General features: G+C 38.7%; 1 protein-coding gene across 1 annotated transcript; it reads right to left on the bottom strand.

Moving 5' to 3' along the window:
* Window positions 1-1964: 1964 nt before the first annotated feature.
* On the bottom strand, window positions 1965-24141 carry LOC121326470 (protein Niban 1-like). The gene is made up of 14 exons (XM_041269744.1): window positions 23724-24141; window positions 11030-11160; window positions 10712-10843; window positions 10375-10489; window positions 9362-9526; window positions 7135-7250; window positions 6218-6322; window positions 5865-6027; window positions 5294-5481; window positions 4893-5054; window positions 4389-4499; window positions 3558-3665; window positions 3078-3189; window positions 1965-2941 (listed from the first exon to the last, which is right to left on the bottom strand). Exons 1-14 carry the CDS (start codon window positions 23776-23778, stop codon window positions 2394-2396), a joined length of 2211 nt encoding a protein of 736 aa, XP_041125678.1. The 5' UTR covers window positions 23779-24141; the 3' UTR covers window positions 1965-2393.
* Window positions 24142-24420: the final 279 nt, after the last annotated feature.

Raw genomic sequence — 24420 nt, 5'->3', positions numbered from 1 at the left:
GACCAGGGGTCAGAGATGGAGATTAGACAAAGGGGCATTCAGAACAGAAAAAAGGAGGCACTTTTTTACATAGAGAATCGTGAGGGTCTGGAATCAACTCCCCAGTAATGTTGAAGCTGATACCCTGGGATCCTTCAAGAAGCTGCTTGATGAGATTCTGGGATCAATAAGCTACTAACAACCAAACGAGCAAGATGGACCGAATGGCCTCCTCTCGTTTGTTAACTTTCTTATGTTCTTATTTAAATGAACAATTAAACGTAAAAGTTTATTTTCTAACTTACCACATATAAAGCACTACTTCAAAAAATGAAAAACTAATAAAATAAACATTTCAAAAGAAACTAGTGTGTAAACAGGTTTATGTACATACAAAACTGTAAAAACAAAAGTAGTTTTTAATCTAAAACGAAAGTAACATGATTTCTCTCGTGTGTGTGTGTGTGTGTGTGTGTGTGTGTGTGTGTGTGTGTGTGTGTGTGTGTGTGTGTGTGTGTTTGTGTCACTGCAGTTTTCTGATTTTTTGCTGAAGTGCTGTGGCTAGCTTCAAGATGAAATCTCTCCTGATATTTTCCCCGGTGTTTTTCTTGTACAAAACAAAGTAATTGATGGCTGCTAGGTTCAGTGGAGATAACAACAGGCTTGTTTGTGTGATATATAACATAGAATATTGTAGGTTATATTCAAAATAAAAAAACATATTGTAAAAGGCAGTTCTAGTGTTAATGAAATTTAACTTTTAGATGTTCCACAAATACACACACAAATATACATTCTAAGTAGTAAAACTTGTACTTAGTAGAAATTATATTTTATATAATTTTGTATGTGTATGTGTGTATTGGAAAGGTAACCAGACAAACAAGTAGCTAATGCGTGGCATAATTCAGCATGTGTGCGACAACACTTGAATTAATTTCTATTGTTAAATTTTTTTTATCTTCACAGTAACGCAGGAAGCTCTTCTCGCGATATTCAGAGTCGTTCTTTTCATGCTTAGTAGTAAGCAGACACGGCCATTTAAATATCCCCTCCCCTTTTTTTCCTAAATCAGAACTCCATAGCAACGCATTTCCTGAAAATTACAGCAAACACGCAGTGAGGAAAAACTGTCATGACTTGTGCTTGTAAATGCCGGCAGCGTTAACTCTATGAGGCAAAAACATCCTATAGTTTAGTTGGTGATGAATAAGCCACTATATTAATTCTTCCAGGGATCCTGCAATTTATGGCACAGGTATTCAATTCTGACTCCATGCTTTGACCCATAGAAGGACATCTTCCTGTTTTAAAATATGTGATGCCTTTCTAAGGACTTGACAATTCTCAGTCGCTTTGCAGGTCATCATAAGCTGTCATTTTGGTTGACACTGATGAAGAAATTTGAATATGAGTTCAGCATTGGCCCCTTATTCTGAAGACACATTAGGGCCAGATTGTCCTGCAATTGCTTAGTTGTTGTTATAGTTTGAATTTCATGCCAGTAAGAATGTCAGGAACTGCGAAACTGTCTTTCATCATTTTTTCTAATACTAAAAATGGCGATATTGAATGACCAGTAAACAGTGGCAGTATTGTGAACATACGTCTGTGTTATGAATAGAACAAAATCTAAAGATGTTATCACTGGAGAAAGTGAGAAAGCAAAAAAAAATATTCATTGATATGTAATAATAGTATTCCAGTTAGGGGAAATATAATTGGTTAATAATACTTAGTTGTATTCCTTACTTGCTATGTTGTTTATACTTTAGATATGCATAATCAATCCATGCTGAGATAAAAAAAAAAAAAAAAAAAAAAAAAAATAGTATTGTGTTAATGAAATGCGCTTTCTGATAAATAAAATCAGGGTATTAAGATATCAGAATGTTAAACCATTGTAGAAATTAAAACATAGTTCTTGGCAGTGGACTACTATTTGTGGGCACGAAACACTTACAAAAATAAGTACTCTCACTGCATGAATTCCCAGTTGGTTAATAAATACACTCAGAACAGACATGACAATAAATATATGTCAGTTTTTCTTTAGGTCTGAATAAACTGTTGCAACAAGCTTAATAAAAACAGCCTGCCAATAAACCTTGGGTGTAAACTGTCTGGAGTGTGTGGAGATACTGATCTATATACACAGTACTGTAATATTGTTTCAGAGGTGCAAGGTTCTACCAACTACATCAACTATTTCAAAATCAGCTGTTCAGTCCACCCAAAAGGTAACATTCTTGGTAAATATAGCAGCAGTGAGAGTGATTAATGGTGTTGGTAGTATGTACTATAATAGTATGTGTAAATGCACTAAAGACTATCCCATCCTTCATTGATAATCTTTGTCTCATTTCTCTAAAGCCATGCCACTTTCCTCTCCTGCCTCATTGTTCTCGGGCTTGTCACTCTGCAAGGTTCTGAGCTGCTTCTTCAAAAACCTGTTCCAAGAGGTCAACGTGTGAATCAAGTTCCCAGTCACCTGGATCTTCTGGTATCACTATGGTTATAAGGTCTCTGATTTCCTTTAGGTTGTCTGGAGCTTGAATCTCCTTGTGGATGGCATTTTCCTGTGTTTTCTCCTCTTCTACTTCATTAGCAAGGTCGAGTGATGCCATGTTGAGTGTTAGAGACTCTGCGTTAATTGTTATGCTAGGGTCAATGCCAACTGCGCTAGGTTCCTGCTGCTCATTCTTGGCTGGCATTATACTCTCTGGAGACTCAGGTAAAGCTGGCTGTGGTTTTGAAGGCTGGTCTTGTCTTGCTGGGACCCCGTTTCCCTGAGCCTGAGGATTAGCATCTTCAATAGGGGGAACCACATTCTTCGCCGGGCTTGCTGGAATCGATCCTGGCGGAGTTCTGCTATCTGTCAGGCTGGATTGGCTTTCACAAGGGAAATCAATGCTATCCACAAACAAGTTGTGCTTCTTCATGTTTGCAGCATCTTTCACCACTGCGTACAACAAAAACAAGGACAACGTTTTGTAATATTCAATATATAATCCAACAGGTAATGAGCAAATCTCTATGGAGCATTATTAACTAGTTGACAAGGATGATTAGTTTACAGATGGTTGTATGCTTCTTACCTTTGTCAACCTCACTCAGTAGAATCTGAAGTATCATTTCTTCATAGACGTTTTCCACTTGAATAAAGTCAGTGTAATCAGCAAATATGTACTGTTCAAACTTCTGGAGTTCCTGGAAAGAATCACAAAAACAAAAAAAGAAAAAAAAAACATTTTCACATAGGAGTTCTACCACAATGCAGGTAATACATGTTAGTGTTTCTGAAACGTGTTTTTCTAAAACTTGATTGATTTGATCTTTCTTTTTCCATTCAATATGTCTTATTAATATACCCAAGCAAATTTGGAGGAAGTCGTGTTAGCCCATCTGCAGACTTCTCCCAATATATAGTCACTGATAAAAATAACCTAGCAGAGGATCTGGAAACAATGTGTTCTTATTTGATTTAAAAAATTCAAATAAACAATAGCTCCTGTTCAACTTGATTTTCTTTAGTGTTAGCTATAAAATAGATATGGGGTGACTATTAAATCACTTACTGGTTTACAGCTGGAAGCCAGGCTTTTCTGTATTGTCGGCATGGTAATTTCCACTAGAGCCTCCTGGAAAAGCATCTTCCTAAGCGTGCTGCTGTCATAGTCATATTGCTGTTGGACAGATAGCAAGCATTAGAGAGACAGGTCATAAAGACAGCTGCTTCCCATGCAGTCTGCACAATGAACCCTTCTATTCATAATCAATCCACAGTCTTACTCCTTTTTTTCACTGCTTTTTCTCTGACCTTTCGTTTGCGTCTGTGTTAAACACATACATTCGGAGCCTCTGAATTTGTGTTCAGAAATCAAAAGAAATTGGACACCAGCTGTTTGATCACATATTTCAATGATATGTGAAATATGTGCAGGTTATGTGTAAATTAAAACATTCGATGTAGATTGCCTTTTTTTAAACTGGAAATGTTGAGATCATGAAAATAGAATCAGGCACGTATTTAGACGGGGAATATGTACACCAGGGTCTGTGATAGAAAATCAAAACAGAAGTATATTTTTAATACTAGACAAACTCAGGTTTGTTTGACCCATATTGGGTAGTTCCTGTCCATAACAAGGGGTGGATTTTGTAATATCTGAATAATGCTTCGTGTTCTCAACCTGCAGTACTGAAACCTCGACCTCATGTTTTACACAGTGCTGTAATGATAAGGCATGCTAAAAATGTAAGTAATTACACACGCGTTATATGTATCTTTTACTCTTAAATAACATTTACTTTCATATTGCATGTCTGTTAAACTGGAGAATTTAACTTAATTTAAATGAAGGGGTAACAGTTTAATAAGGGAAAAAGGAAAATCAGGACCAACTTACCTTTAGCACTCTCTGCTTGACCTTCTCAATGGCTGAACAGATTTGGGATGGGCCCCCTCGCAGAGAACTGGACAATAGTTGCTCAAATGTGTGCACTACATTGTCCATAATCTGAAATTAAACACAAAACTTGTTGAAGCAAAATTTAATATGACCACAAGAGGGCACTGGGGATTAAGAAATTCAAGGATTCTTTCTCATCAGTAAAAGTTAATCTGCTAGTCTAAATATAAACAGTGGTTAATTTGATCCTCTTTACTATGTTACACAGGGAGAAAGTATTTTTTTTTATATATCCAAAAGGAGGTGGGGGAAAGGGGGGGGTCAGGCTGATAATGTTCAAGAACGGTTTAGCTCCCCAATTCATCTAATCTCAAACTGCATTAAATTCCGTTTTGGTTGTGACCCATCCCTAAAGCTGTATGCCATGTACCTTCAGGTATGTCACTACTGAATGGCCTACTGCATGTAAATACTAGGCATTACTATTGGAGTCAGACCTACCTGCTGCATGTGATTCTGCGTGATCTGTACAAGGCGGTCAGTGTTGGAGAATTTGAAGCGGTTCCTCAGCTCCTGTAGCTGCTCACGGAGGACATCCACCTTTCTGTAGCAGGGCTGCATCTTCAGGGAGGTGAAGGGCAGGTCCCCCAGCTCGGTCAGGCCCTGCATATGGGGGGCATGGCAAATTAGCCAGTGGTTAGAAAATACACATTGCTGGCTGATAGCAAAGGCTGTTAAGAAAGAATGCAAACACAGGGTCTGTAGATTAAACGCTTAAACCTATCTGTCCTGAACCGAGTAGAAATGAGGATGTTGGGATCAGTGTTTTTAAAGGCAATTCGTGTTGAAGGTATCAAATAGATCAGAAAATGGGGTTATCATTTCTCATACCAAGCCAGTACCTTCTTCAGCTTGTCGATGCTGCTGCTCTCTTGGTAGTCCTTGCTTATTTTATTAACCTCTGTTTCAAAGAGGAAACGGACCTCACTGAACCCAGAACTGATGGGTCCCATCAGCTCCTCCAGTATAGAAGACAGGTAGGGCTGGATGTTCTCCATGCAGTACTTCACTGCAGGCTGTGAAACTGTGGCTACGCTCCAATGGGACAGAAAAAAACAGGCAAGTGGAAGTGGGTAAGTGTGTCTTGATTTATTATTTCATTTAGTGTTGAATAAGATCTCTACTAGTCCTTTTAAAAGCCTGTTGAGGAGTTCAACAATAAATAAACAGTGAAAAGTTTATTTATATACAATGTTTAATTTTAAGGTGGAGTTAGAGGCGTCAAAGGACACATCCTGCATTTCGTGGAAAACTGCCACACAGACAAAACATGCCGTTTCTTTTGTTCTGTAATATTTATTATTACCCAAAGCTATGGCTGGGAGCTGTATATACAATGTATAGAACGAGGCACAGTCCACTTGAAACTTTTCCATAAACATTCCCCAGAGAAAGCAACACTCCGACACTCACCGTTCAGCTTTCCTGCGAGGAAGTTCTTGGAGTTGATGATCTGATCCATGTCGGATCGAATGAGTCCCTCCTGCTGCTTAGTTGCCGCTCTGCACTCTTCTACTAGAGCCACTAACCCAGTGGAAACCTGGTACTTGATCACATTGTAGGCGTCTTCTACGATCTGCAGCAAAGCAGAAACAGGGTGGGTGCCAGACGTACTACACCTGGAAAACTGCTGAGCTACAGTGATGATCAACCTGGCTAAATCTCACTGTAAAGTTGCTTGTTCTCCAGCCCTATAAGTAGAAGTTTAAAATACATGTGTCGTTTATTTATTTATTTTTTTGTAAGGTCAACCATGCCCAACATACAGCAAACCAGGCTCTCTTCCGGTCGTTCTTCTTTCCCTTCATCTTGGGCAGCAGCTCTGTCTGAAGAGAGGGCAGCACCTCCTCCATTATCAGGTTACTCAGAATCTGCAGAAAAGAAGCAGACTCTTCAAACTCAGCTCCATCCAAGCCCCAGGTCTTGTAAAAACCCCCATCCAATCTAACCCATACAGATGTATTGTTCACATTCATTATTGCATTTGACAGACGGAGATATGGCAAGCTTTGCTGGAAGCATGGCAAATAATCTAAACAGAAACAAATATAGAGACTATGATATTACACAGGTACGATTTTAGAAATATCTGACGTAAACGTTATTGATTACACAGTTGAATCATTGTGTAAATTGGCTGCCCCAGACAGTTTTGATAGGTCTAAATATTTTCTATATATGAATATAAAGCAGCCCTTTACATCACTTGTGCATGTTTCCTCTTCTTTGTTACCATGACGCTGAGCATCACACTGAGGTGTTAATTTAAACAGAAGGTTATACTAATGAATTAGTTTCCTGTGGGCTGAGGCAGTTTCCCGCACACAAGTGCAACTTGTGTATAAATTGGGTGCCAGCATGTACATCAGAGACCTCTTTATCCTGTCATACTTATGTGTTTGTTTTATTAATCCTTCATATACAAAATACAGATAAAGAGCCAGATGTGGACACTTAACTGTGTAGCTTAAAATGAATACCGATTGCTACCAACCTACTGCCAGTGGTTGATTTCCAGTACAGTACTACCTCAAAAATATTGGAACGCTTTCCCTGCCAGCAGACCCTCCAGGTATCTCATTTTCATTTATTTATTTTTTAAAACAATCATATTTTTCCCTTGTACTGAATTTATTATATATATTTTTCAAGCAATGCTGCTGAGAGAATAACAATAGCCCACCTGGACATCCTTGCCAATCAACATTTCCCAGGACCCATAGTGGCCTTTCTCTTGCCTGTAGAACTGCACAGCCTCTATGAAGGCCTGAACCTCGTACTTTGTCTTCTTCTGGTAGTCTAGAATAGAAAACTGAGCTTTGAGTTCTTGTTGGAATGACAAATAACATTGTAAGCATGCTACCATGCAGCTTTTTGAGGTGGAAGTAAAGCATACTTTAAGATATTACACCATCCTTAAATACTTTCAATTAAACCCGGTCACAGCCATAGGTTGTGTGCTTCCCCCTTTTATATTTAGGTATTTTAGTTATAAATGTTTAAAGCATTCTATTTTAAATAACATTAATGACGTGGTTTCCAAATGCAGGTTTAAAAACTCCTCATTTGCACGTGCTAATATACCAGAATGTAATTATGAGGGGCAATTAGTGCCAGAGATGAATATGTTTGAATTTGCCAAACTCTAGTATTTTTCTTGGTGTTACTCTGGAGGTCTGTTTAGAACGTGCAGGACTGTTACAATTTCAGACAGCGGCATATTTTCATCTTTCCCTTTTGCTTTGGCTTTTAAAAACAATTTCACAGCAAGCAGTGGATATATTTTTGACACCTAACCACCAACTGACAAAAAAAAAGATGATTAAGTCATTTCCACACAGGATACAGGCCTCACGTTTTGATTGTATTTAGAGTAACAAGAACTACAATAACTCGATGTCTTAGTAAATTATACTAATTGTCACATTTGCTGATTGTCAGTCAGTTTCAGATCAAGTCTGTGATAAATAATTTCACTGCTATTTTAATCATTTGCCAGTATTAAGATTAATAGACACACTAATGTTAAAGCTATGATATGAGTGAAATGAATGTCTAGAATAGCTAAATGCATTGTAAATCAGGCTGCTGAGTAATGGCTTGACTTGAAACAGGGAAGTTTTAAAAGTGGTGCACTATTTTTTAATACACACATAACAAGGCAGTGTTGTGTGATACACTGCCGTTACGTATTCTGTAGACACTCTTTGGTTGGTTGAGATTAGGTTGAAAGCTCTAAAACCACAAATGCAGAGGAGCCACTTTTGCATTGTGGTTAAGACATTTGGTGCACGGGATCTTCGGTTAGCGCCCAGCCTCCACCTGTTACATTGGTGTCATCACCGGGATCTCTTAGACTGGCTGCAGCCAATCGCCGAGGTTAAGGGGGGAGGGGAGTGTTTTGTGTGATACACTGCCATTACAGATTCTGTCCTGTCCTGCCCTCAGTGAGGTAAGATGAGGTTAAAAGATCTAAAACCACGAATGGAGATGCCTTTAAATGCTCGCTTGCAGCGCAATTGTATTCTGTTTTAACCTAAAATTGTCTTTATTTGTGAGTACCATCAAATAAATCTAAGCATACTAGCAAATAAAGACAATTTTAAGTAAAGAAATTGTAAGACTTTTAGTTACAATCAGTCATCTTAACAATTTTCCAATTTATCACAAAGTTCTTGGGGTTTTTCCATCTATTGATTGGAAAAGTAAATTATGGATACTACATAATAAATAAATTTAAAGCTTTTTACAAAGGTTACTCTTTCCCCAACATCATTCCCCATAAAGAAATCCAAAAGATTATGAAGCAGCATACTGCACGCCAGTCTATTTTGTGCCTGAGGTTCGCTTTCAGGAATGGAACATGTATGCAATACGAACTCCTCCTACAGCATCCTGATGTTTTTAAAGATCAAATCGCCACTGCTACTGTCTGCTAGTGCCACTGTTCTACAGCCCACAAGCACCTTCTTTACAGTCCTGAGACTGTGGTTTACATCAGCCCTGCATTAGAGTGGCAGCGCATAAAGTAGGAAATTAGTCATGATCCAGATTTGCACTGCAATTGCAAATGGCACCTCAGATATTCTTGATTTTGAGCTTTTACAAGGGAGCTGCATTGTCACCCTTCACAGATTTATTGAGCTCTGTCTGATATAATACGAATATTTTGTTGAGGTTATGCTAACTTTTTCAGAAGTAATCGATTTAAAATAAGCAAGAGTGAAGTTTTTTTTGTAGTTTTCAAGCTTGTATTTCCAAGAAAGTTCATGATCAGTACAATTATTTAAGTGGATTAAACCGAATGGATGATGGTTTGTGAGGAGAAATCTAACCCATTTATTTGTTTTTAGATTTTCTTGCTTGTATTTCTTTGGAATTAGCCGCTGTGAATTTCCAGCCCTTTGTACCGTGATTTTGGTGTCTGATGCAGTCTCCGAGTGCAGCTGCAAAACTCTTCTGAGAATCTGCGCTGTGGAAGCAGAAGTAGCTGTGTTTCTGGTAGGGCTGCCACAGGTACACAGGAAACTGATCAGGCATGGAGACCATGGGAGGAGCGTTCTCCTCACTCACACCTGGGATGAGAAACACAAACATATCGAAGCGTTACTGTTTCACTTCCATGCATATCTCCCTGAGACACCACTGAACATTAGCTAAAAGGGTGACATTCCAGTCAGAGAGACAAGAAGCAAAAGACAGAAATTCAATAGTTAAAGTCCATTTGATTTGAGCTTTGATTAACCAAGCATTTACTGTACTCAGAAAATTAAACTTTTGTAGCCAAACTAGCCAGATAACTAGTAACACATCTCCAGGTTCAGCAATTACATTTTTTCTGACAGTTTCCCATTCAAGGAAACATATTTTAGGGGTTTCAATTCCACATTTTATTTTTACAGTACAGCTTCCCAATATAGTTTTTAATCATATGCTAAAGAGGCATGGTTTGTGCTATTTAGTTGTATGTGTGTGCTTTGGTTGCACACTCATTTGGTAGGACCAAGTATTCTTACTGTTATTTTTTGGTACCAAGAAGCCCATTCCTGGTCTCTGCTTCTATCCTCTGCTTCCCGCCCGCTACCGTTCTGACTATTTTGATTATTTTCAACTTCCAAGGTAGTGGCATAAAAAACCACTAGAGGAAGAAAAAAATTGTCCTTTCTTTGGAAATGACATGGGCGGCCATCTGCGGTAATACATACCTCACATCATAGATAGGCGTGGACAAGACAGTGGTTACTTTCTGAAGTAAGCAATGGGCGTTACCGGGCATATAACCTGGCCTACAGTGTCCAGATGTGAGAAGTTCATGTTTATTCCAAGCCTCAAATACAAACCAGTGTTTTTTTTTTTTTTTAATGTATAAATGGTATTGTGATTTTTGTGCAGACCTTGTCAATTAACTTTCTGATGCACTCACCACTTGGGTCAGGGAAGAACCTGTCTGCCAATGCAGTGTACTGATCCTCAGACATCAGCACAGTGCCTCCTACTGGAACCAGCCTGACCTTCGGGCTTGCTCCATTCAGAAAGGTCTGGGGAGATTGTTATAACATTGTTAATCGATTATTTTTGCAAACATTTCTGAGTTCTGAAATTATATTTTGATGAAAATTATTTTAATCAAACCCTGTTGTATTCTAGTGATTTTATTTATAGTGAAATGGTATAGTGGTTAGACTACTCAGTTGAGTGGATGGCAAAGAATAGTTCAAACTGGCCTCATAGCCACCAAGCAAAGCACTGACTCAACTCACATCATAGTTTTCGTGGCTCTCCACGCTGTAGTCAGCTCGCACCAGCACGTAGCGCTCCTTCCATTTCTTCAGTTCAGCAGAGTAATGGGTCATCACCTCTTCATGCAGAACCTTCCCTGGTTCTGTATGCTGCTACAGGGAAACACAGGACCATCACACACCAGTCTTCTACCCTGCCTCCCACCATGTAATCCCCAAGCTGAGGTTTGTAGTGCCGTAGGTTGTCTCTGTCCTCACTGAAGTTAATCATTCTCGAGTGCTGGCTAGCAGGTCTAAAACGTTTAACTGGAGTAAGAATAAAAAGGTCCTGCCTCTTACCCTGTGTTTCAGGAGTTGTGTCTGGACTGTCCTGTGCTGCTCCACCTCATCACGTAGCTGCCTGAAGAATGCCACTGCGTACTGACGCCTGTAGTGAGGGCTGAAGTTCTTCAACTCTGCTTCGGCTCGTCCTAGAAGTAAAGGAATGGAACCTGTAAGTTTCATTTATACTGAAAATGTCTTGACAAAAAAAACAACTTAATGACAGGCTAGCTGTTGGTGTAATTCTGTTTTGGTTTGGTATGATCCAGCAGATTGAAAATATGTTTATATGTAGTTTTTCAATGACTGTTGGATTCCATAAAGTGAAAGGGAGTTGCACACACACACTACTCAGAATTAGCATGGAAATTTTAGCTCAGAGAAGCCACAAGTTTATTGACAACACTAGTGGAACACAGCATTCCGAGACCACAATTGACAACCCTAGTCACTGTTTACAAAATAGCAAATCTTCAAGCGTCCAACTGACTGTTTTCTCCACGTTACATTTTCCTTTTCATAGTGGAATTCAGGATATGAAATTTGGCTTGCTGTCTGGAGAACTAAGCTGTGCTCCAAACTGTCTGTGCAGTGATGCTTAGCACTTGCTTCACAGCTCTGCTAATTAGCCCTCCAAACTCTATGTTGAGATTACTCATACCCTTGAAATATTTTACCAACAACTGGTATATACAATCCGTAAGGAAATATATGGCAAGAATTTAAACAGCAATTTAAACATTTGCGGGCCAGCCTTTCTTGACCAGTAATCATTAAAACATATAACAATGAAGGCTGAGTCATATCCCTTGAAACCACAAAAAAACAAGGCTTGAATTTAGAGAACATCCTTCTGACAGTTTTTTTTTGATGAGCGAATTAGTTAAATGTTTTACCCTTGAATTGGTGCTTGACATTAAGCTAATTGAACCCTTCTCTCATCTGAAAATGCTACTTTGAAAAGAGCCATGTGGTTCAAACTAGCTTAATATCCAAGAATGTGTCTTCCAATGCAACCTTGATGGTTGTAACACTGGTGTTTAAGCTGCAAGCTGTCCTAACGTGTTTACTGGTTGCTTCCTGGCAACAGTAACCCTCTTTGATACGAAATTTTTCATGCAGCTTATATGACAGACTAGGCTATAAATACATACATTAACATCTAAGTTCAACCTCACCAACTAAATACAGGCACAACAGCATGTATAGCTTCAAGTAAATCATGCCTCAAGAACCATTTCTATACACTGGATTACTGCACTGTATAGTTTTTATTGTATTGTTTTATTTATATTTACAGTATTCATTTTAATGTATTTGTGTCTTTTTTTCAATGTAAAGCACATAGGATTTCTTTTAATGAAAGATGCTATACAAAATAAATTATTATTATTATTATTATATTATTATTATTATTATTATTTATTATTATTAGTATAATATTGTTATTCTTCACAATGTTATACTGTATCATTTATACATTTATCAATATGTACAGTATATTACCATTATTGTTTAAATGATCAATCACATCAATCAATTATCTGGTAAGCAAGTTTATTTCTTTTTTTTTTTTTTTTTTTTTTATAAAGTACCTTATCTCATCTGCAAGCCAATCTGAGCACAGGAAAAACAATGAATGATGGAATATTCTGCTTCCAGAAATGTATAGGCTAATTATTACCAGTACTGTATGTCGACACAAAAAACAAAAAACAATATTTGAGTTTGTTGCATACAATATATTAGCAAAATATAGTATGTGCATATTATTTATATTAGAAAAACTTTAAAATATTATAATTCATTTTTTCTTCTTACGATTATTCCTAATATTCCATCTGTCTTCACGGAGGGCGTTTTGAAATGTTTGTCCTGTTTTGGGTTTTTTTTTTTTTAACTGGCACACCATAGAATCAGTGCCTTTTATAATAAACAACACAATGTTTGCCCATTTTTTATTACAATACTTAAAAACAAACTCAACAAAACCAACACCAAGCACCACAAAGCAAAGAGGAATTAGTTCTACTGACACTGTGGAAAATAAAAGAAGAATTTCCTCTTGTTCTCTGTTCCTTCTGGGCTCTTGTCAAATCCACACAAAACACTGAATTGCCGATGCTGAAATACTCTGGGCTATCTGGAATCTAATGGCAGTCTACCTGGGCTAAAGTCTCCTCTGTCAGGAAATCTGAAATCTGAAAATTGAACACAAAGGAAGCGTTTCAGTTTTGGAAAAGTCCAAAATGAAGAATGTGAATTTGAATACATGGTGTGAATTATTTATCGACATTATGGCTGGAAGATAATCCACCATATTTTATCCAGCCGCGTTTTCCCCGGGATGTCCATACCACCACATTCAGACTGTTGATCTAATATTGGGTGTGTAGTTTGTAACACAGTTATACCCCCTCCTGCAGCAGTCCCATAAGCAGGCAGCTGCTAAAAGGACACTCAGCAGTACACGAGCAAAATAACAGAGCCAGAAATAGGAAGGTAACAACTAATAAAGCAAGGTTTAGAGAATACAAAGGGTTCTAGGAGTGCAGTCCAAAGACTTCATATATTGGTTGTCACTAAATTTGTTGAGTGGCCTTGACTCCCAGTCTGGAAACCTGGCACCTTTTCTCAACTCATCGAAGATGCCCCCCCCCCCCCTCAAATTAACACCTTATTCACTTCCTATCCAGCAAGAAGTAATCCTAGCATCTTGTTTCTGCTGCTTTAACCCAGTTTTATAGCTGAGGTGGAACTGAGGAACACTGTGCAGTTTATAGTTCAATATAGGCCCAGCTTTTTCTTACAAAAAAAAGAATAAATAAAGAATTTGTTATTCAAGCTGAAATGCAGGAATGCTAGGATTAAGACTGCTTTTTCCTGTCCAACATTCCAGCACTGTGAGAGCATTAATGGCATTACTGTGTGTCTCATTGGCAGGGCAGGGCCAACAGGCTGAGAAAGAAGGACGTTACCGTAGTGTAGTGTTAAACTCAAATAAAATGGTTACCCCCTACAGTGTAGGTATGGACGCAACCTGGAGAATTCCACTGGTTCAATACTGACACTTACCTGCAGGCAAGGCAAATAGAGTGATCTTAATGTGTGTGAACCTGCACTTTGTATTAAACTTTGGTACACATTTTAAGACACAGCACCGCATTTAAATTGTTTACTGGTAACAGCTAAAACTGTCTCAATACTGTTTAGCAGCGAGTGTGCGTACACAGAATGATTGTGACAAAAGAGAAAAACAAAATTAGAATTTGTAGATGACCACAGGAAAATGTGTATGAGATAAGCGTGCAATGCTATTTTGTTTGAAGTCATTGGTTAAACTGTGTTTCATACAAGAATGCTATCTTACTGTACAGTATCTTTTGAATACACTACTGCAAGTAGATTGCATGCATTTAGTGCCTAATCTTTGCAAATGCATTGTACTGCTCTCTAAGTTCAATGGCACATTCTACAAGTTCAAATCGAGCATGTCTTTTAAAACACACACAAACAATAAAATGCTGTATTACAAAATGATATACTTAGATGTTTAATTATTTTGTTTTATAAAAGCTTTCCAATTCAGTGTGCAGACCTCTTGAAAATAAGATAGTCGGCATTTGAAGGGCTTTTCCCAGACTAGACATGCAGGCACAGCGGGGACTCTCCTGTTCCTTACAGAGACTATATACAGTTAAAAAGCAATACAAAGAACTTTGACATAGCAGACAAGCAGACTTACATGTGTTGGTTTTAGGCATGCAAGCAAAATATGAATTCCTTTCGAAAAATAAAACTAACCACATTACAGTATTGTAATTATACTTTATTTTGCAGCAAGACGTTGCAATATGTAACATGTTAAAGTAGAAAAATATCCAAGGAGTAGAGAATACATTGTGTAGGCCTTACTTTACCTCCGTGAATTAATTAAATGTTGTTTTGTTTTATCCTTGAATAAATAGTACATAAAGACACCGCATTTTATCAACATATTTTCATAAAGTAATAACAGTTTACTTGTGCCTTTTTGTAGTTGAAGAAGCAAATGAAAACTGCAAAGTAACTTTAAACATTTCAAATAAAACAAAAAAGTGGAAATGATGCTGTAAAATGAAGGGGAAAAAACTCACCATTTTGGTTGAGTTGGTTGAAGAGTTAATCAGTTCATACATCAGGAAATGGTTAGGAGTTCCACACTGCCTCAGCAGAGTGGGACTGTATGGTAAAGGGATACTGTAGCTTCCTCAGCTCTAGCCGAGGAGTTTAAGTGCACCAAGGTTTGATTGGAAATGACATTGGTACAGTCACACGACAAATGTGTGAGGGAGACAGCACCTGTGTTGAAAACTGGAAGAAAGTGGGCAGCAAAGGAAGCTGTGGAAGATGCAAAGGCTGCCCCTCATATCAATGATATAATGGGGTACAGCATGGAAGAGGACGTCTTTGTCTCAGGTCAGTTCCTCCTACATGGCACAAAGCAGCCTCAACTCAATGGAGGAAGCTGGTATCAATGAGGTGCAAAAGCAGGAGAGGATGAGGTGCATAAAGGCAGTTTTCCAGGCCAAGCAGAGAAAATGGACAAGATGGGAGAGTGTGGAACAATGCAAGATTGGCTGCCGAGATCTATGGACAATGGAACAGAGCAGGATCAGTTTCCTCATCAGATCAACATATGAAGTTCTCTCATCACCACAGAACCTTAATCTATGTGTAGGAGAGAATCCATGGTGTCCTTTGTGTTCATCACCAGCTACATTAAAGACTCATTTTGACAGGATATAAGGTGGGTCTTAGCCAAGGATGGTTTACTTGGCGTCATGACCAGGTGTTACGATGTTTGGCCTTAGCATTGGAAGATAAGCGCAGCGTGACCAACAGGTTGCCACCGATACGAGCAATATATGACTGTGACAAAGAGAGAATGGATTCTTGTTTTAAATCTCCCTTCCGACCGGTGAGGACGTTAGGGAAGAGAAGCAGTCACCCCTAGGGGAGGTGGAAGTTTGCCACCTGGAAAGGGGGCGGAGCCGCGGTGCGCAGCGTCATCGACCCGGTCGGGAAGCCCTCGCTGACCAATCGGGATGGGACGGAGCGTACAAATAGGGGTGTGGCCCATGGTTCTGTTCCTTCTGGCAAGGTACAAAGAGAAAGAAAGAAAGAAAGAAAGAAAGAAAGAAAGAAAGAAAGAAAGAAAGAAAGAAAGAAAGTTCATTTTTATTGTGGACCTGCTAACCCATCTTGTTTTTACATTCTAGAGCACTGACGGGGCGCTCTGGGAAATACGTCGGAGGAGCAACTACCCGGAAGTGCTGGGTTCACGTGAGCGTGTGTTTTTCCCGTGGCTCGGATTACAGGGGAAGACAGATTGTTTTAGTTTGTTTATTTATTGTTTGGGACTGCAACCCCGTTACACTGTGTTGTCAGATTACACATCGTTGTGTATCCCGGCTTCCTTGTTGTTTATTATTATTATTATTTTCTCGAGTGTGCTTTCACTGACCTGGGGAAGGAAATAAAAACCCAGGCACAGAAACTGGACTGGAGTCTCTTTATTTACACCACCGCTACGCACATTCTGCCACAATGACACACGAAGAACAACTTTCCTCCACCCAGGGGAGCAACCTCCAAGAAAAGGTATTAAAACCAAAACTCATCTAGGACAACTGGAAGCTGCTAGAGACTGGAAAAATGCTGGCAGATGTTAGACAACGACTTATTTCCATCTGAGATTGCCACCACTAACCTTCGACCTGATATTGTCTTGTGGGCTGGATCAGCATGCCTTGTTCACCTCATAGTTAAAAGTGCCATGTGAGGATGCTGTGGATGAGGCGTATGAAAGGAAGAAACTTTGGTACACTCAACTAGCTGCTGAAGCGGAGCAGCGAGGATGGAGAGTCTGGGTTTACCCAGTGGAGGTGGATTGCCGAGGATTTGTGGCACACTCCAAATCCCGGTTTCTCAGATACATCAGATTCAGTGGTCAAGAGTTGCGACGCATAGTGAAGAACTTATCTGAAGCAGCAGCAACTGGCTCTGGTTGAAATGAAAAGATTCTGGTTGGGGACCTCAAACACAGTAGAAAAAAAAGAAAAAACGGTGATGTAAAGGAAGGTAAGTAAGCTGAGGTGGGTGATGCTGGAACACCAGAATCACTGTCAAAACCCTCTTAAGGTGTCGTGGGTTAGTAGACGAAACATCAAGGATTGGCAGTGCCCACTTGAAGACCCCAGAGAAGTACCCTACTCAGCTCAGTCCAGACAGTTGTCATGGTGATGCGTTAGGGAGGCAGCACTGTGGCATATCCAAGCATTGCAGCCATTGTGTGTGTTGATGCACCAGGGAGGCAAAATAGACTGATCCCTGGAGCCAGCATTACACTTCAGCCATCAACACCAGGCAGAAGGATATCTACTTCATCAGATGGAAGGAAACGCAGATGGATCATAGTAAAAGAAGCTATGTCTTAGTTGGTGCTTATCGTGGCGAGAGCTGAGCCCAATATCAGCACAAAGTTTTAACACCTACTCTCATGTAATGGAAATCATAGCCCAGCAGGGTAATTAACAAAAAACTAATACATTTTTGTTTTTTAACTGCTGCTAGTCACATGCTAACCAGCAGCTGTTAGAATTTCCAGCAGTGTTGCTTGTTTTCTTGTCAGCACGCTAGCCCTGTGAACAAGATGCTGTGTCTAAGGGAAAGTAGCAGGCAATAGAACTGTTTACTGAAAACATGACTAAATAAATCTGTCCCCCAGACACAGATTCGGGCGTGACAGGGTTAGGATCCAAGGCTTAGGCTGGATTTGGAAAATGAATATGTTTTGCAAATTTCCAGTCTGGAAAATAAATTAGCATTCCCAAACTGTATTTCTCTAACCTGGCTCCCTCTGTAGTCTCTCTCTCTCAATTCCTTTAAAAGTGGGACTATAGAATCTACAGACACAGCAATGCTGAAGCGCACAGTCACTTCCCTGTTGGTCTGCACTAACGCCGAGTTCAGTTTCCTCCAGCAATGCAATACATTCAAAGATACTTCAGTTTCGGGGTTATCCTTTACAGAGCACATTAAGCCACTAAGCTATCATAATTATTGCGTGTAACTGATTTTCCGCTCTCCATGAAATATGGATTGAATTAACATGAAAGTAATGGGTTTTTTTTGGCATCTCGGCCTAATACTGAGATAGAGATGAGATAACAACTGACAAAAACACATTCCATTATGTCATGGTAGGACATTTGTGTGATGTCATGGTAGGACATTGTCCAGGAACTGATATTCCTTACACTGGCCACAATAAATGATGTCAGTGATGTAAAGAGCACTCAACAATGATATCTCAGGAAACGAAACAGCACTGAAATGTGATGCTGGATATTGCAACCCATATCTGGAGTGGTTTGATTCTGCCTCCTCCCCTCTGCTTTGCAGCTGTATCTCCCTCTCAGGGAGCTCATGGGTCCCATCAAACTGGCCTTGGTTCACCGCTCACGGCTGTCTGAGGCTTCAGTTCAGAAGCAGTTTTCATTTAATTTTTGGTTCTTTTTTGAAAAGATTTTCCCCCAAAAGAAAAAGGGAAATGCTGCAAAAAGAATATAATATAAATGTATAATATCTAACAACTGAACCATCAGTAGACCCCTGCATTACCGCACAATGGAACAAATGTTGCACATGGGTCTGATACTGAGCATGGCACTACAACAGTTTATTAGTGTGTATTGGTTCATACCACTGGTGTGTCAAAATCTGAAAATGGGAACTTGGCATGTTGTACTATTCTAGTAATGGTTTGTACCATATGGCTGCTGTAGAGCCATTGCATTGAAGATGTATTTAGATAATAACCATATTTGAACTTAGATTATTAAGCATGGCAGCCTAACATCAACATTGACAGAAGTTAGTATTGGTGTATGTATCTGTTGCTCTGCAGACTTCAGGTTTACTGGTAATGCTAAATACTTATTTCCAGTCTTTAAACCCTTCGATGCTTGCTGCCAAATTCTCACCTGATCATTTTATATGGCGAGAATACAAACATTTGACAGGCCATTGATGACTGTGTTGAGTGAATCAGGAGCCCCCAAATCTCTCTTTAAATGTTGGACTAAATTGGGTTGCATGTATAGTTTTGATTCGTGACAGGCTACCAGTATGTATAATATCAGAGGCTGCAGTGACTTTTCTGCTTGAAGGAAAGCAACATTGCAACGGAAAGTAGAATCAACCAGGATATGACTAGAATACATGCTCCTTGGCAGACACTGACATGTGGAGAAAGACTCCGTTACTCCATTACAGAGCCTGCCAGCATTCCACATGACCCTTCACAAGCAAGAAATGCAGTTCTGCTATCTGCTACACAGTTAAACATATTTTAGTTTTCTGCCAAAATAATGGGGCTGAACCCTTCCTGAATACATGAGATCACTGCTTTTATGTATTTCAGTTGCCATGGAAACAAACTATTGCAGTTAATAGAGTCTAGGTGCAGTACAGATTTAATACTGCAATGAAACAGAAGTATAGTAACAGCAGTGATTCTAAATTGCAGCTTAATGTTCTGCATTTATAAATCTTAATCAAATGCTGTGGAATCTCTTTTGTAAAGTAAGTCCTACCCAATCTCTGTGTGTATGTTAGCCTGTGCCTTGTGATCAAGCTCAAATTACAGCGAACATGACATCATTCAGTGAAGGAATCATTTAGTATATTGGCCTGATTAATTCCACATTTCAGATACTTTTAAGAAGCGGATTACAGAAGGGTGTGTCTGTTTGCTTCTTCTGTAAACAGTTTTTTGAGTGTTCAGTGTTGAGGCTGAGTGTTTTTTATTGGGTTACACCTATGCACTCATCCTGTCTTGACAAACTCTGAAGTTGCATTAAAAAGTAGGAGACTGCCTTGAATGTCTTGGCATTCATAACAGTATTTAACCATTATCTAGTGTAGTCTCTGTGTTTGGTATCTCTCATTCTCATAGACACAACTGAATGCATTTTTTAAATTCGTCATCTCTTGTTCTTCTTGTACTCTATACTTTGCCAAAAATCAACTCCTGCTGGAAAAGGCCAGTGCATTTGTTAAACACTGGTACTGGGTTGCCAGCAGCTATACATTTTGGAGATTATGACAAGAAGACACCTTGTCTGAGCAAAGCTAGTGTTAGAATTTGTCACTGTAATAAAGTTCCTGCTGTGTGAAGAGTGCAGTTCGTTCCCTGAATATGAAAGTGACAGATCAACCCTTCACCTTACAATGGTTTCACAAAAATGCTCCCTTTGGTTCCACAAAATATAAGTGCAAGGCTGATTAAATTTAATATGCCAACAGGAATAGCGTCCAAATGGGGATAGAGTTCAGTTTGACATTCAGCCCAGAACTAATTATATAGCTTTGCAGTGGAAGAAAATGGTAATGAAACAGCTTGGCAAATCCAAACAGTCAGCTGGTGCAGATCTGAACATGGTAACAGAATCAGAAAAAAAGGATTATTGAAAGCATCATATATATATATATATATATACACAGTGCTGAAAAAAAGTTTGTGAACCCCAATGATAATTATGGAAATTCCATAGTTTTACCATGATAGCCTTAAATCAAAACCAGTCTTTTCTTAAATATCCAATAGGGTTTATATTAACCAATTCCATGTCTTTTGAAACAAAATGATGTATGAATTAGACAAACAATGAGTAATTAAGATTCAGGGTATGTGAAAAAGTAAGTGAACCCCTGGTTTTATCAGCTCAGTTAAGGAGATAATTAGAATCAGGTGTTTAAATAATTAGGTAGATCTTCAGGGGTGAGTTTTGGAGGCCCCACCATATATAAAGATCAGAAACTTTGTGAGTTAGGTCTTCACCATACAGGTGTGGAAACATATCATGCCACGATCAAAAGAAATCTCTGAGGACCTCAGTTCAGCTTCAGCTCATGGACGGATGGCCTGGCATTCTCCTCTAGAATCTTCTGATACAATGCAGAATTCATGGTTGTGTCAATGATGGCAGGCCGTCCAGGTCCAGAGGCAGCAAAGCAGCCCCAAACCATCACACTCCCATCACCATGCTTGATGGTTGGGATGAAGTTCTTCTGTTCGAACGCAGTGTTTGGTTTTTGCCAAACAACATTTCTCATTGAGGCCAAAAAGTTCTACCTTTGACTCGTCTGTCCAGAGAGCATTGTTCTAGAAGTCTTGTGGATCGTCTATGTGCTCTTTGGCAAACTTCAGACAGGCAGCAATGTTTTTTTTTTAGAGAGCAGTGGTTTCCTCCTGGCTGTCCTTCCATGAACACATATTTTGTGCTGCTGCTGTGTGGAAATCAGTCGGGTTAAGGATCTGGCTGACAGACAACAAGATTCAAAGACTACCACTACAGGTCCTTCCCTGCAGCCTACATAATATTGTCAGTTATTATCAATGCGGTGACATCAACATACCATCCACTTACCACACACTCTCCATCCTTTGTATATCAATTATGTTTCTAGGCTTAATTAGCAGCAAACCTGTGCTAGCTACACTTCACTAAAGAAGCTAGGTTATATTTGAACTAAACTCGAGTTAGCATGCAGACCAAGGGTTGAAAAGCATTACCAGACCAACAGGATGCTGAGAGTGTATTAATAGTATAGTGATTCATTTCATTTTTTTTTATAACATACATTAACTTACAGGCTGATGATTTGAAAAATGTATGGCTATGCCAGAATCCAGTAAACATTTAAAAGACATAAAAAGGGAGCAAACTGTGGCTTCATGAATACAATGGTCCCATATTTAATATATTGTATATACAACAAGTTATGGTTTTGATTGGCCTTCAAATATTGTAATGGGTTAGAGCACACCTTGCAGTGTCTATGAGAAGCGCATTGCCTTTGCTGTACCCTGTATAGCATCGATCCTTTAAATCTGTTTTAGAACATATTTTTTATTCATCAGGGTCATAAATCAGCTGGGGTATAAAACTAAAAAAAAAATTCAGTCAGAGCCTTAGTGAGTTAGAACCCATAAAGTGTGAATAAAGATATCAAAACAAACAGAATTGTGTTCAAAATATACACTTTTGCAAGATATACAACAAGACACAGCAATGGTAAAGTAATGCATTTCTCGTAAATGCTCCTGGGTATTCTGTAACCCATTAAGAGATATTCACAAGAAAATTAAATGGTTTTCTTTTCTAGCAACGCTGTTCATGGCACTAATGATAAGACCACAGTCAGAAAACTGTTTAATAGCATCAGCACGCTGGAGTGTCTAAAAGTTCTCTTCTCTTGGTAATAGATATATTTTGAGAAACTGATATAGGACATGCTGCATTTTGTTCTAAATATAATTTCTAACAGACTCCAACAACAAGTTTTATTTTTTATTTTTATTTTTTATTAATCTCAGTGGCTCTGGTTCTGTCTTTTATTTGGGGTTTGCTGACATATGCATTTATAAACTACATCCAGATATATGATCACAAGCACTATGTCTAAATTTTATTTGAATTGTATGGTTTTAATTAATTTATTTATTGGCAGTGTGACTCTTCCAACATGGGCTATTACAACCAACAGCCACACAACGAGTGGTACAGGACAAGGAAGATGGGAAGTAATTTTTTCCTTTGCTGGACATATCAGTCAAATATCTCAACTTGCCAGACTTCATCTTAGATTTTCTGGATAGATTGCTTCTTATGGGGTTTCAAAGCACAGGACTGTGATCATATATATGCCTTAGCAACTCTTTCAGATATACTGCCCCCTGCCTGTCAGAGAAGCAATGTGTTCTTATTTAAGACAGATTTTTTCTATTGACAACCCTCCCAAAAGATATCAGATATCTTGTTGAACACTTCAACAAGCAATGGATAAAAAAAAAAAAAGATTTATACTACTGGATACGATAGTCATGGTTGTTTTTCTGCTATTTCTACTGGCAGTGAGATTGTGGGCTGTATATGTACGCTACCACATGACTGCACTGTATTAAAAGGGTGAAATTATTATTTGGGTTATACTTAAACCTAATTGTTTTCAAATTAAATAGGATGATATCAGGCTAAAACCAATCCAGACTATAGTCATGCATACAAACCAAATGAACCCCAACTAAATAAAACAAACATACTTTTTGTAATGTGTCATGGATATTGTGGATACGAAACATCAGCCTCTTGATAAAATAGTGTTTCAATATTAGCGCATGTCTTAGTTGCTTCTGGCCAGACACTCAAGAAACTTCTTTACAGCTGCAAAACCATGCCAACCTGTTGTAATCTTATGTGCCAACTTTCACAGAACAAGCAAAGACCGCTTCAATTTATACAGAAAACAAATCCAAAACTTCACTCTAACTATACACTAAACTTAAAAAAAATGAGAACTTTCTAGCTGTAAATAATGACAACATATGCCCACAAAATTTATTTGTTTGTGTCAATTTTGTTTTTTCTCTTTCTGTGAAATGGACATAATACAGAAGAAAACTCCTCAGGAATTATTACACTAGTCATTCTGTGATTCAACAAGTTAAAATGTATTTCTGATATTCTCAGATCAAAATCGATAATACAATAATCAATCAGTGAATGACAACAAAATACTAGTATTCAGTTACTGACAGGTGGATGCGTTTCTGGAAATAGTACATATTTCAATAGCGTACAATGAACTCAGCTATATTACTTACCCCTTATGTACTTGCATTTATTTTCATCCAGAAGGCTGGAAGAAGAAGCTCCCATTGTGTAATAAAAACCCGCTAGTTGTCTCTCAGAAATTAATTACTGCTCTGGTCGTTCTAATTGCTTCAAGAATCTTGTCGATGTACATCACCTCATATGTGACTCTCGCAGTTACTGACTGGTGGAGAGAGGCTTGCTTAGTGTTTACTGTGGGCGCTCTCTCTATCTCCACAATATGTCACAAAGTTCCTCAAACTGAGGAGCACCGCCTTCGGTAATAATCCGCCCATGCAATAGGAACCGGTTTTAAATTAAGCAGCTGCTGTATATAGAAAAATCGGTTTGGGTTTTTAATGTTTAAATAGGCAATGGAAAATGTGAACGCTAGACTGTCTCCTTACTTGTTGAAACGGGACAACATAACAAATCTAGAAATTAGACTGTTGATTCTGGGGGAAGTCTCTCTCTCTCTCTCTCTCTCTCTCTCTCTCTCTCTCTCTCTCTCTCTCTCTCTCTCTCTCTCTCTCTCTCTCTCTCTCTCTCTCTCTCAACAGTTCAGCAAACACACTGTCAACAGCAGAAGTAAACATGTGTCTTTGTTTTGACGTGTTTATTTATAGTGTAGGAAACTATAATGGCATTATTATAATTCAACAACCAATTAATTGTGTCAATAGTCAGAATACCTCAAAATTATCAGTG

The sequence above is a fragment of the Polyodon spathula genome, chromosome 14 (assembly GCF_017654505.1).
Source record: "Polyodon spathula isolate WHYD16114869_AA chromosome 14, ASM1765450v1, whole genome shotgun sequence".
NCBI lineage: Eukaryota > Metazoa > Chordata > Actinopteri > Acipenseriformes > Polyodontidae > Polyodon > Polyodon spathula.
This window is presented reverse-complemented; position numbering and strand designations above follow the sequence as displayed.

Excerpts from the sequence above, each read along its gene's own strand:
- LOC121326470 (XM_041269744.1), bottom strand. The coding sequence starts at position 23,778 with ATGGGAGCTTCTTCTTCCAGCCTTCTGGATGAAAATAAATGCAAGTAC. Across the intron at positions 6,323-7,134 it reads TGATTGGCAAGGATGTCCAG|ATTCTGAGTAACCTGATAAT; the intron begins GTGGGCTATTGT and ends TCTTTTCTGCAG. Across the intron at positions 3,190-3,557 it reads TGGCTTCCAGCTGTAAACCA|GAACTCCAGAAGTTTGAACA; the intron begins GTAAGTGATTTA and ends GATTCTTTCCAG.